The 14,423-nt window shown below is 44.4% G+C and overlaps 1 protein-coding gene across 1 annotated transcript in view; it reads right to left on the bottom strand.

The window, feature by feature from the left end:
- Positions 1-14,423, bottom strand: part of jph1a (junctophilin 1a) — an 83,438-nt gene that overhangs the window by 24,029 nt on the left and 44,986 nt on the right. The window contains exon 4 of the mRNA XM_021620035.3: positions 5,698-5,816. Coding sequence (XP_021475710.3) covers positions 5,698-5,816 — 119 coding nt within the window. The remainder of the gene's footprint in view (positions 1-5,697; positions 5,817-14,423) is intronic.

Below are 14,423 nucleotides of genomic sequence, written 5' to 3'. Positions count from 1 at the left end.
AGTAATACAGTAGTATAGTAATATAGTAGAATAGTAATAGAGTAGTATAATAATACAGTAGTATAGTAATACAGTAGTACAGCAATATAGTAGTATAGTAACATAGTACAGTAAAGTAGTATGTAATAGAGTAGTACAGTAAGAGTAGTATAGTAATACAGTAGTATAACAATATAGTAGCATAGTAATATAGTAGTATAATAATACAGTAGCATAGTAATATAGTAGTATAATAATATAGTAGCATAGTAATATAGTAGTATAATAATACAGTAGCATAGTAATATAGTAGTATAATAATATAGTAGCATAGTAATATAGTAGTATAATAATATAGTAGCATAGTAATATAGTAATATAGTAGCATAGTAATATAGTAGTATAATAATATAGTAGCATAGTAATATAGTAGTATAATAATACAGTAGCATAGTAATATAGTAGTATAATAATATAGTAGCATAGTAATATAGTAGTATAATAATATAGTAGCATAGTAATATAGTAGTATAATAATATAGTAGCATAGTAATATAGTAGTATAATAATATAGTAGCATAGTAATATAGTAGTATAATAATATAGTAGCATAGTAATATAGTAGTATAATAATATAGTAGCATAGTAATATAGTAGTATAATAATATAGTAGCATAGTACTATAATAATATAGTAGTAAAATAATATAGTAGCATAATAATATAGTAGCATAGTAATAAAGCTTTTGTTTCAGCCACAGATGTCAGATCGCTTCATGCTAATCCTGGGGCATGTTTCCACGCCAACAAAAAAAAACACACACACACACACACACACACACACACACACACACACACACACACACACACACACACACACACACACACACACACACACACACACACACACACACACACACACACACACACACACACACACACACACACACACACGCACTAGAGAGCAGGCACACGCTCCAACACACACATCGTTCTGATGGTTCATTCCCTAACTCCTGCTGACCTTAATGTGGGATGAAGCACCTTAACAAGAGGAACCTAAAATCAATCAGGGTTACAGGAAGTACTGGTGTGTGTGCGTATTTTTCTCTCACATTTTTTTTGTAATTTAGCAGGCACTCTTCTCCAGAGCGATTTACAGAAGCAATTAGGGTTTTAAGTACTTTGCTCAAGGGCACATCGGGCAGATTTTTCACATAGTCTGCTCAGGGATTCAAACCAGAGATCTTTCGTTTACTGGCCCAACTCTCTTAACCGCTAGGCTACCTGCTGCCCTAACTGTGTCTCTTAACCGCTAGGCTACCTGCTGCCCTAACTGTGTCTCTTAACCGCTAGGCTACCTGCTGCCCTAACTGTGTCTCTTAACCGCTAGGCTGCCTGCTGCCCTAACTGTGTCTCTTAACCGCTAGGCTGCCTGCTGCCCTAACTGTGTCTCTTAACCGCTAGGCTACCTGCTGCCCTAACTGTGTCTCTTAACCGCTAGGCTACCTGCTGCCCTAACTGTGTCTCTTAACCGCTAGGCTACCTGCTGCCCTAACTGTGTCTCTTAACCGCTAGGCTACCTGCTGCCCTAACTGTGTCTCTTAACCGTTTTCTGAACAATCTTTGCATTGACTACGCACATGTAAAATCCTTAATTGCCAATCCAGGTGTATTTGCATGCTAGTATCAGGCTGAGCGAGCCTCCCTCTTTAGTTCAGAACAACGTAACATATGAGTCTTAGTAGTAGTAGTTTTCTATATGCAAACTTTATATGTCTGAACTCAGTGTAAAATACTCTTCCCATAATTAACATGTTTGCTGTGGGAGAACGTTGATTTTGATTGATTGCCAATTTTCTGCATTTATCCTGATTTGAGACGTGTCCATGGAAACAGTATTATTAGGGAAATCGTTTTAAAAACAAAACTACTATATTAATCTGACTATCCACAATAAATCGCATTAACGTGTCTAACTACTCATCATTGTCTTTCTCTTCTGTTGTTCTGAGCAAGGGAGCGAGGAGAGGGAGCTGGAGGGGGTCGCTCACATGCAGTGACACGTGACGGCGAGAGCGAGAGATACGGAAGGTCAGATCAGTTAAATAAGCTCTTTATGTGTGAGTGGCCTTGATTTGATTTTAATCACACATGCCAGAAATATGTCAGCCACAGGAGTCAGTCAGAAAATACGATAGTAACCAACAGAATACACGATGCACGGGGCACTCTGTGTGTATCTGTGTGTATGTATGTGTGTGTGTTTGTGTAGGTGCGTGTCTTTGTGTGTGTGTGTGTGTGTGTGTGTGTGTGTGTCTTGGACTAGATAAAAGGGACATTTCTATATTTGCAGATACTACTACAGAATTAAAAATAACATGTTTTATATCAGGATGAAATCGTTTTCAAGACTATCCAAATGATAATAAACTAAACAATAATTAATTACAACTAATAAACTACTGTCTAATAATAATACCAATGAAATAAACCTACTGCTACAACTACTGTCTAATAATAATACCAATGAAATAAACCTACTGCTACAACTACTGTCTAATAATAATACCAATGAAATAAACCTACTGCTACAACTACTGTCTAATAATAATACCAATGAAATAAACCTACTGCTACAACTACTGTCTAATAATAATACCAATGAAATAAACCTACTGCTACAACTACTGTCTAATAATAATACCAATGAAATAAACCTACTGCTACAACTAATTCAACTGTCTAATAATAATACCATGAAATATGAATATAATAATGAAATAAACCTACTGCTAGCCCCAGATCGAGGGAGATTGATTATCAGTGGTCTTGTATGTCTTCCATTTCCTAATAATTACTCCCACAGTTGATTTCTTCAAACCAAGCTGCTTCCCTTTTGCAGATTCAGTCTTCCCAGCCTGGTGCAGGTCTACAATTTTGTTTCTGGTGTCCTTTGACAGCTCTTTGGTCTTGGCCATAGTGGAGTTTGGAGTGTGACTGTTTGAGGTTGTGGATAGGTGTCTTTTATACTGATAACAAGTTCAAACAGGTGCCATTAATACAGGTAACGAGTGGAGGACAGAGGAGCCTCTTAAAGAAGAAGTTACAGGTCTGTGAGAGCCAGAAATCTTGCTTGTTTGTAGGTGACCAAATACTTATTTTCCACCATAATTTGCAAATAAATTCATTAAAAATCCTACAATGTGATTTTCTGGATGTTTTTTTCTAATTTTGTCTGTCATAGTTGAAGTGTACCTATGATGAAAATTACAGGCCTCTCTCATCTTTTTAAGTGGGAGAACTTGCACAATTGGTGGCTGACTAAATAATTTTTTGCCCCACTATATGTTATAATGATGTTAGCAAACGCTTTTATCCAAAGCAACTTACAGTCAAGCGTGCATATAATATGTTTACGTATGGATGGTCCCAGGAATCAAACCCACTATCCTTGCGTTGCAAGAACCATGCTCTACTAACTGAGCCATGCTCTACCAATTCCCCTCTTGAGTCTGAAAGAAGTCATTCTGTACTGTACTGTACCCATTCCTACCACGTCCTAACAGTCTGTTTTTGTCACAGTTGAAACACAGTGGGTTCATTGTGGTCTAAGAAACCTTCCTCACAGACTCTGGTCTAAAATTACCCAGAATGGCAGATGTCTCTGTAGTGAATGGCACCCTATTCCCTAAAAAGTGCACTAACCCTAACCCTAACTGAGGCTTAAACCAATCACACCCTCAGGCTCTAACTTTAACCCTGGACCTGTTACCAGGGGCAGCAATGAGTTTACTGTGTACGTCTACTGTACTATCTATCCCTGACGGTTTGTATAGGGGCCTGTTTGTATAAGGACAGGTTTGATACACAAGGTACATGGTGCCGACAAAGAGGGCTGCCTCGCTTCTAGTCCTTAGGAAACTTGGCAGTATATATATTTTTTAAATGTATTATTTCTTACATGGTTAGCCCAGAAATCTTAAGAACTATTGGATATCAGAAAGACTTACCAGCACTACGAACAGGAATACTCATTTGTCCAAGCCACCCATGGCATCTGAACTGATTCTAGAGGTTGACCCAAAACAACCCTGCCGGAGAAAAGGAAGACGGAGTGGTCTTCTGGGTGGACTTCAGAGGCGTGCACACGACCCACCGCTTCCGAGTACATTACTCGCTAATGTCCAGTCTCTAGATTACAAGGTCGACGAAATCAGGGCAATGGTTGCTTTCCAGAGAGACATCAGGGATTGTAACATACTCCTGTTTCATGGAAACATGGCTCTCTCGGGACGTGCTGTCTGAGTCGGTACAGCCACCTGGAATCTTTATGCGTCATGCCAACAGGAATAAACATCTCTCCGGGAAGAAGAAGGGTGGGGGTGTATGTTTCATGATTAACAACATACAGGAACTCAAGTCCTTTTGTTTCCCTGACCTAGAATTCTTCACAATCAAATGTATTATCTCCCTAGAGAATTATTTTCGGTTATTGTATACAGCCGTGTATATCTCCCCTCAAGCCGATACCACGTCGTCCCTGAAGGAACTTCACTGGACTTTATGTAAACTGGACAACATATCCTGAGGCTGCATTTATTGTAGCTGGGGATTTGAGAACAAGGCTTCCTAAATTATATCAGCATATTGATTGTAGCACTCGCGCTGGAAAAACACTGGATCACTGCTACTCTAACTTCTGCGGTGCATACAAGGCCCTCCCCTGCCCTCCTTTTGTCAAATCTGACCCCGAATCCATTTTGCTCCTCCCATCCTATAGGCAGAAACTCAAACAGGAAGTACCCGTGCTAAGGACCATTCAATGCTGGTCTGACCAATCGGAATCCCCGCTTCAAGATTGTTATGATCACGCGGACTGGGACATGTTCCGGGTAGCCTCAGAGAATAATATAGATTTATAAACTGATTCAGTGAGTGAGTTTATAAGGAAGTGCATTGGAGATGTCGTACCCACTGTAACTATTAAAACCTACCCTAACCAAGAAACCGTGGATTGATGGCAGCATTTGCACAAAACTGAAAGCGCGGAACCATTGCATTTAACAATGGAAAGACAACTGAGAATATGGCCGAATACAAACAGTGTAATAATTCCCTCTGCAAGGCATTCAAACAAGCAAAATGTCAGTATAGAGACAAAGTGGAGTCGCAATTCAATGGCTCAGACACGAGACGTATGTGACAGGATCTACAGACAATCACAGACGACAAAAAGAAAACCAGCCACGTCACGGACACCGACGTCTTGCGACCAGACAAACTAAACACCTTCTTTGCCCGCTTTGAGGATAATACAGTGCCACAGACTTGGCCCGCTACCAAGGACTGTGGGCTCTCCTTCTCCGTGACCGACATGAGTAAAACATTTAAACGTGTTAACCCTCGCAAGGCTGCTGGCCCAGATGGCATCCCCAGCCACGTCCTCAGAGCATGTGCAGACCAGCTGGGCTGGTGTGTTTACGGACATTTTAAATTTCCCCCTATCCCAGTCTGCTGTTCCCATATGCTTCGAGATGTTTTGCTATTGGGCCGACAGGTTACCTGGCGAGTTGCTGAAGTCAGGTAAATGCATAGTTCTGTGCATCAAACTGTTATGGCGTCGTCAGAACCTTTAATCTGGCTCTGACTAATACATAGTGAATGGACTGATACAGGGCAGTTGTGTGATAACGAATCTGGTGGTTTACAATGTTACCTGGTTGGTGGAAGTTTGGAGACAGCTCCCTAGCGACGGCCCTAGCGATGTCACAATCCTGTCTGGCAGAGAGAGCTGCCTGGTCTGCTGCCTCTCCCTTCGTCCTGGCATGAGCCGTCCTGCAACACACACACACACACACCGCATTAGAACAGCAACACACTCACAACGCAACACACTCACAACGCATCTCTCCCTCTCTCCCTCCCTCCCTCCCTCCCTCTCCATCAGGGATAACATACCACCCAGATCCCCTGTGCTTCTATCTCAAATCCAAATCCTTCTTTCACAAACGGAGCTATGCCCGTCGGCTGGCCCACAAAGACCTAAATCCAGTCTGCAGGACCTCACTGCTCGGCTGCGGGATAGGATCTCCATCTCTTCATTCAAAGACTCCATCATGGACACTCTTACTGACAAATGTGGCTGCTTTGTGTGATGTATTGTCTTCTTGCCTTTGTGCTACCATACTGTGTTGTCATGTTGTATTGCTACCATGCAGTGTTGTCATGTGTTGCTACCATATTGTGTTGTCATGTTGTGTTGCTACCATGCTGTGTTGTCATGTTGTGTTGCTACCATACTATGTTGTCATGTTGTGTTGCTACCATGCTGTGTTGTCATGTGTTGCTACCATGCACCCACCCACCCTTTGAAAACCCAGTGAGATAAGAGCAGGTACACTCACTCACTCACACACAACCTAACTATCCTCTCTTTCACAGCATGCGTACAGACACGGCTGGGCACCACAGCTGGGTACCTGGGCACCACGGCTGGGTACCTGGGCACCACGGCTGGGTACCTGGGCACCACAGCTGGGCACAACGGCTGGGTACCTGGGCACCACGGCTGGGCACCACGGCCGGGCACCACGGCTGGGTACCTGGGCACCACAGCTGGGCACCACGGCTGGGTACCTGGGCACCACGGCTGGGCACCACGGCTGGGTACCTGGGCACCACGGCTGGGTACCTATGCACCACGGCTGGGCACCTGGGCACCACGGCTGGGCACCACGGCTGGGACCACGGCTGGGTACCTGGGCACCACGGCTGGGTACCTGGGCACCACGGCTGGGCACCACGGCTGGTTACCTAGGCACCACGGCTGGGCACCTGGGCACCACGGCTGGGCACCACGGCTGGGCACCTAGGCACCACGGCTGGGCACCTGGGCACCACGGCTGGGCACCACGGCTGGGCACCACGGCTGGGTACCTAGGCACCACGGCTGGGTACCTGGGCACCACGGCTGGGTACCTGGGCACCACGGCTGGGCACCACGGCTGGGTACCTAGGCACCACGGCTGGGTACCTAGGCACCACGGCTGGGCACCACGTCTGGGCACCTAGGCACCACGGCTGGGTACCTGGGCACCACGGCTGGGTAATAGAGGAGGACAGGCTGTGAGCAGTCTGCTTTTCTATTGACTAATTATCACTAATTATGAACACACAGCATGAAGAGCAGAGTAGCAGATCATCGCTGTGAGAGGTGCCGCGTGTGTGTGTGTGTGTGTTTGGCTCGTGAACACACTCAGAACACACTCCGACCAGACCACCACTACACGAAGGGAGGCAACAACAAAATGGATGCATCTCTTTCATATGGGGCTCTGGTCAGTAGGGTGTCATGTGGAGCGTCACCAATACATGACAATGGAGACTGACAGGAAGTACCATAGCATCATTGCTACTCCTGCTGAATGATACTAGTCAGGACTCATCAGTCCAGCCAGACTCCTGCTGAATGATACTAGTCAGGACTCATCATTCCAGCCACACTCCTACTGAATGATACTAGTCAGGACTCATCAGTGCAGCCAGACTCCTGCTGAATGATACTAGTCAGGACTCATCAGTCCAGCCAGACTCCTGCTGAATGATACTAGTCAGGATTAATCAGTCCAGCTCTAGTCTCACGTGCCAGACTCCTGCTGAATGATACTAGTCAGGATTCATCAGTCCAGCTCTAGTCTCACGTGCCAGACTCCTGCTGAATGATACTAGTCAGGATTCATCAGTCCAGCTCTAGTCTCACGTGCCAGACTCCTGCTGAATGATACTAGTCAGGATTCATCAGTCCAGCTCTAGTCTCACGTGCCAGACTCCTGCTGAATGATACTAGTCAGGACTCATCAGTCCAGCCAGACTCCTGCTGAATGATACTAGTCAGGATTAATCAGTCCAGCTCTAGTCTCATGTGCCAGACTCCTGCTGAATGATACTAGTCAGGACTCATCAGTCCAGCCAGACTCCTGCTGAATGATACTAGTCAGGATTCATCAGTCCAGCTCTAGTCTCACGTGCCAGACTCCTGCTGAATGATACTAGTCAGGATTCATCAGTCCAGCTCTAGTCTCACGTGCCAGACTCCTGCTGAATGATACTAGTCAGGATTCATCAGTCCAGCTCTAGTCTCACGTGCCAGACTCCTGCTGAATGATACTAGTCAGGATTCATCAGTCCAGCTCTAGTCTCACGTGCCAGACTCCTGCTGAATGATACTAGTCAGGACTCAATATAGAAACTACAGAAAGAGAACTCTGATGACCTACTTAACCCTGGTCTCTCTGCCACACACCCCTCTCTACCCTCCCGCTCTCTTTGCCTCACTCTCTCTCTCTGTATCCCTCTCTCCTTCCCAGTTTGTCTCTCCCCCCTCCCCTCATCCCTGTCTCCTCATCAGTATGATCTTATGTGTGCTCCAGTCCTTGGACAGTGAGGCGTCCTGTTTCAAAATCAAATCAAATTTGTCAGATGCCTTAAGCTTTAATGGAGTGCGGCTGCGTGCAAGGCCGGGGTCAGTTGTGGCCGGGGTCAGTTGTGGCCGGGGTCAGTTGTGGCCGGGGTCAGTTGTGGCCGGGGACAGTTGTGGCCGGGGAGAGTTGTGGCCGGGGACAGTTGTGGCCGGGGTCAAGTGAGATATTAAAATGGCTTCCGGTCCAGAAATAAGCCATCATCAACCAGGGACAAAGGACTCACTTATATAGCAGCAGACAGGACTGGAATATACCGGAACAAAACAAGATGCACAGACATGCACAGACATGCAGTCTTGTATAACTAACCTTGTGGGGACACACAATTCAGCACTATTCAAAATCCTATTTTCCTTAACCCTAAACCTAACCCTAAGCTGTACTCCTGCCTTAACTGCAAAATCTAACCTTAACCCTAAACCTAACCCTAACACTAATTCTATATAATATGTTGTTATGGAAATGAGTCAAGAGACGGACCTTAATGAAAAGTCATGTAAAATCTGAACTTCTTTACACTGGGCAACATACTGTACTGAACTTTACACTGGGCAACATACTGTACTGAACTTTACACTGGGCAACATACTGTACTGAACTTTACACTGTGCAACATACTGTACTGAACTTTACACTGGGCAACATACTGTACTGAACTTTACACTGGGCAACATACTGTATTGAACTTTACACTGGGCAACATACTGTACTGAACTTTACACTGGGCAACATACTGTACTGAACTTTACACTGGGCAACATACTGTACTGAACTTTACACTGGGCAACATACTGTACTGAACTTTACACTGGGCAACATACTGTACTGAACTTTACACTGGGCAACATACTGTACTGAACTTTACACTGGGCAACATACTGTACTGAACTTTACACTGGGCAACATACTGTACTGAACTTTACACTGGGCAACATACTGTACTGAACTTTACACTGGGCAACATACTGTACTGAACTTTACACTGGGCAACATACTGTACTGAACTTTACACTGGGCAACATACTGTACTGAACTTTACACTGGGCAACATACTGTACTGAACTTTACACTGGGCAACATACTGTACTGAACAGCCATGACCCCAAAACGAATGCCAAAAGCTATGGCTCTCAGCCGGGTTAGTCTGTTGTAAATCTCTCTCCTCCACACACGCACACTGACATGCACACGCACACACACACTCTCTCTCTCTCTCTAAAGTATCAGTAGCATAACAAAACGTCTGCAGGAATTAACACCGGTGTGGAACCCAACCTGTGTGGCTATAGAAGGTATCTGAAAGCCCAGTGTTAAGTCGGGATTACTTAAGCCTGACTAACTCTATCAGTGGGCCAGTGAAACCAGACACGCAAATCATTTCAGAATGATTCATGTACATCAGTTGGGGTTAGTATCCGTGGCTGGCAGTGACGCTAGAGGTGACGGCTGTAGATCGGATGTCTTGAGATGTTATATTCTAATGCCCTTTCTGCTACATCAGACTTAAAAGAGCAATCAGCAGTTGATACATCCATTTTTTTGGACTGAATGAAATGAATGATACGTACCCATTCTTGAAGGATATAACTTCTAAATGCCAACAGAGGTGTTTTTGAAAAGGAGGATTTAGATTTATAAAAGCATCTACTATTTGTCAACCATTATATCACAAGGTTGACTGAGAAACATGTTCTCTACTACAGTCATGGACCAAAAGTTTTGAGAATGACACAAATATACATTTCCACAAAGTTTGCTGCTTCGGTGTCTTTAGATATTTTTTGTCAGATGTTACTATGGAATACTGAAGTATAATTACAAGCATTTCAGAAGTGTCAAAGGCTTTTATTGACAATTACATGAAGTTGATGCAAAGAGTCAATATTTGCAGTGTTGACCCTTCTTTTTCAAGACCTCTGCAATCTGCCCCTGGCATGCTGTCATTTAACTTCTGGGCCACATCCTGACTGATGGCAGCCCATTCTTGCATAATCAATGTTTGGAGTTTGTCAGAATTTGTGGGTTTTTGTTTGTCCACCCGCCTCTTGAGGATTGACCACAAGTTCTCAATGGGATTAAGGTCTGGGGAGTTTCCTGGCCATGGACCCAAAATATTGATGTTTTGTTCCCCGAGCCACTCAGTTATCACTTTTGTCTTATGATAAGGTGCTCCATCATGCTGGAAAAAGCATTGTTCATCACCAAACTGTTCCTGGATGGTTGGGAGAAGTTGCTCTCGGAGGATGTTTTGGTACCATTCTTTATTCATGGCTGTGTTTTTAGGCAAAATTGTGAGTGAGCCCACTCCCTTGGCTGAGAAGCAACCCCACACATGACTGGTCTCAGGATGCTTTACTGTTGGCCTGACACAGGACTGATGGTAGCGTTCACCTTGTCTTCTCCGGACAAGCTTTTTCCAGATGCCCCAAACAATCGGAAAGAGGATTCATCAGAGAAAATGACTTTACCCCAGTCCTCAGCAGTCTAATCCCTGTACCTTTTGCAGAAAATGAGTCTGTCCCTGATGTTTTTCCTGGAAAGAAGTGGCTTCTTTGCTGCCCTTCTTGACACCAGGCCATCCTCCAAAAGTCTTCGCCTTACTGTGCGTGCAGATGCACTCACACCTGCCTGCTGCCATTCCTGAGCAAGCTCTGTACTGGTGGTGCCCCGATCCCGCAGCTGAATCAACTTTAGGAGACGGTCCTGGCACTTGCTGGACTTTCTTGGAAGCCGTCTTCACAACAATTGAACCACTCTCCTTGAAGTTCTTGATGATCAGATAAACGGTTGATTTAGGTGTAATCTTACTGGCAGCAATATCCTTGCCTGTGAAGCCCTTTTTGTGCAAAACTATGATGACGGCACGTGTTTCCTTGCAGGTAACCATGGTTGACAGAGGAAGAACAATGATTCCAAGCACCACCCTCCTTTTGAAGCGTCCAGTCTGTTATTCGAACTCAATCAGCATGACAGAGTGATCTCCAGCCCTGTCCTCGTCAACACTCACACCTGTGTTAACGAGAGAATCACTGACATGATGTCAGCTGGTCCGTTTGTGGCAGGGCTGAAATGCAGTGGAAATGTTTTTTGGGATTCACTTCATTTGCATGGCAAAGAGGGACTTTGCAATTAATTGCAATTCATCTGATCACTCTTCATAACATTCTGGAGTATATGCAAATTGCCATCATACAAACTGAAGCAGCAGACTTTGTGAAAATGAATATTTGTGTCAAAATGCTATGTCATTCAAACGCTATGTCAGCCAACTCATAATAGTCAAATACCAGCACAAAACAATGTGGTACGTCTCCCTGCAAAACCATGACATTGACCTCCTGTTGTTGTTGGTAAGTGGGACACCTTTACAGGTGAAGGTGCCATTTGGTTACCCTGGTGATATCAGCCTGCTTTGTGCTAACATTCCACTCATGCCAAACATGGAGTTTATCAACATGGACTAGGAGTGATGAGGAGTGGCATGATAGCTAAACAGACGGGCACACAGGAAGCCATTTACAGTAGGTGCCATTTGGGATATATTTACGGGCTCGAGTTGAGACAGACAGTAAGATAGTAGCGCAGGTCAGGATGCTGCATATTATACAATGGCTGAGTCTAATCTTGGATGCTGATTGGTTAAAACCAATAAAAACCAATTCACCAAGTTACCACCGGCTAAGTCTAAGACGTTAAAATGCCTATTTGCCTTTCCATCTCACTGCGCAACCCGCTGTCTCATCAGCCCAGCCAGGCAATTTATAAACTTGACCTCCGGTGTACAAAGCATCTAGACTTTATCTCACATTTATTTTAAACTAGCAATTGGTTTTCAACAGCTGAGATTTGTATAAACCTTACTGTTTGCCTCAGTATTTTTGCAACATTGCTTCAGTATTGCAATGTCCCGTCTAGTAATAATCATGTCGGGAGTCAGGAAGAGATGGACAGTGAGACAGCCATCAAAACTAGTGAACCTTGGCATGAAACAAAACGACGGCTTGGGTAGCAACCTCAGGACTTTTTCCTTCGTGGAAGGATGAAATAGTATAAATAAATCAATCCCCCCAAAAAATTTTATTAAAATGTGTGAATCATTATTTGAATATGTTGGTAATGGTTGTATAAAAGTTATAATGCCCTTGAAGCCGGTGTTTTGGAGGATATAATATCACGGCTTGCCGGCCCTCAACGTGCCATTATCCATAAAACACAAGCTTCTCGTGCATTATCACTTACATGAACCTAATCCAGTTGACACAGACAGGATGATAGTGCAGGATAATGAATAAAGTGGTCAGAGAGGAGAGAGCACCCAAGGAGGGCAGGGGAGGGGAGAGCAGGGGACAGTAGAGTAGGGGAGAGCAGGGGAGAGGAGAGTAAGGGAGAGCAGGGGAGAGGAGAGTAGGGGAGAGCTGGGGAGAGGAGAGTAGGGGAGAGTAGAGTAGGGTAGAGGAGAGTAAGGGAGAGCAGGAAGGGGAGAGCAGGGGAGAGGAGAGTAAGGGAGAGCAGGGGAGAGGAGAGTAAGGGAGAGCATATATATATATATATATATATATATATATATATATATATATATATATATATGGGACATGGTTTTGGTCAACAGTAGGGAACTATATAGGGAACATGGGTTTTGTCAACAGTAGGGAACTATATAGGGGACATGGGTTTTGTCAACAGTAGGGAACTATATAGGGAACATGGGTTTTGTCAACAGTAGGGAACTATATAGGGAACATGGGTTTTGTCAACAGTAGGGAACTATATAGGGAACATGGGTTTTGTCAACAGTAGGGAACTATATAGGGAACATGGGTTTTGTCAACAGTAGGGAACTATATAGGGGACATGGGTTTTGGTCAACAGTAGGGAACTATATAGGGGACATGGGTTTTGTCAACAGAAGGGAACTATATAGGGAACATGGGTTTTGTCAACAGTAGGGAACTATATAGGGGACATGGGTTTTGTCAACAGTAGGGAACTATATAGGGAATATGGGCCATTTGAGACGTATCCTTGATGTAAGTCTCAGACCTCTGCCACACAGTCAACTATCTGCCCATTCTGACATTACAATGTCAGGCTAATGAAATGGAACCCTGACAACAGAATGGACGGACAACCAACCCAATCTTGATGTTTGTGGACCAGTGACCATCTATCTCTCTCTCTCTTGATGTTTGTGGACCAGTGACCATATCGTGTGCCGGGCTGATTGTCTTCACACACAGACGTGACCCAGAGAGCCAATGAAAATGCTCAATTCAGCCTGGGGGGCATGCACACACACACACACACACACACACATACATGCTAACCAGTGAGTCACGTTGATGTACACAATGTCAATAAATAAGTCTATTTTCTAGTTATGTGATACACAGGCAGTTCCTGCATCCCAAATGGCACCCTATCCTATGTAGTGCACTACTTTTGACCAGGGCCAATAGGGAATAGGGTGCCATTTGGGACCCTATTCTCTATGTAGTGCACTACTTTTGACCAGGGCCAATAGGGAATAGGGTGCCGTTTGGGATACAGACATTAGGTCATACGGTGCTCTGTCTAATTTCTACGTTACATCACACAGGTTTATTAGGAGAGGTATTCTGTTCAGCATAGTACCATCCAAAATAAATAGCAATGTACATGAATCAGACATTTTGGTTGATTTGTTGCCAATTAAATGACTGGTGAGAAAACATGATGTTTAGCTGGCAGAGACGCTCTCTTTTGTTTTTTTCTCTTTCTCTATACCTCTCTCTCTCTCCTCCCTCTCTCTCTCTTTCCCTCTCTACCCCCCCTCCCTCTCCCTCTCTCTCTCATTCTGTCTCTCTCTCTCTTTCTCTATACCTCTCTCTCTGCTCCCTCCATCTCTCTCTCCTCCCTCTCTCTCTCTTTCCCTCTCTACCCCCCCTCCCTCTCCCTCTCATTCTGTCTCTCTCTGAAAAACAAC

This window comes from Oncorhynchus mykiss, chromosome 11 (assembly GCF_057628025.1).
Source record: "Oncorhynchus mykiss isolate SJ-2025 chromosome 11, ASM5762802v1, whole genome shotgun sequence".
In the NCBI taxonomy this organism is placed as follows: domain Eukaryota; kingdom Metazoa; phylum Chordata; class Actinopteri; order Salmoniformes; family Salmonidae; genus Oncorhynchus; species Oncorhynchus mykiss.
Note: the sequence above shows the minus strand (reverse complement) of the source record. Positions and strands in the feature narration are given on the sequence as shown.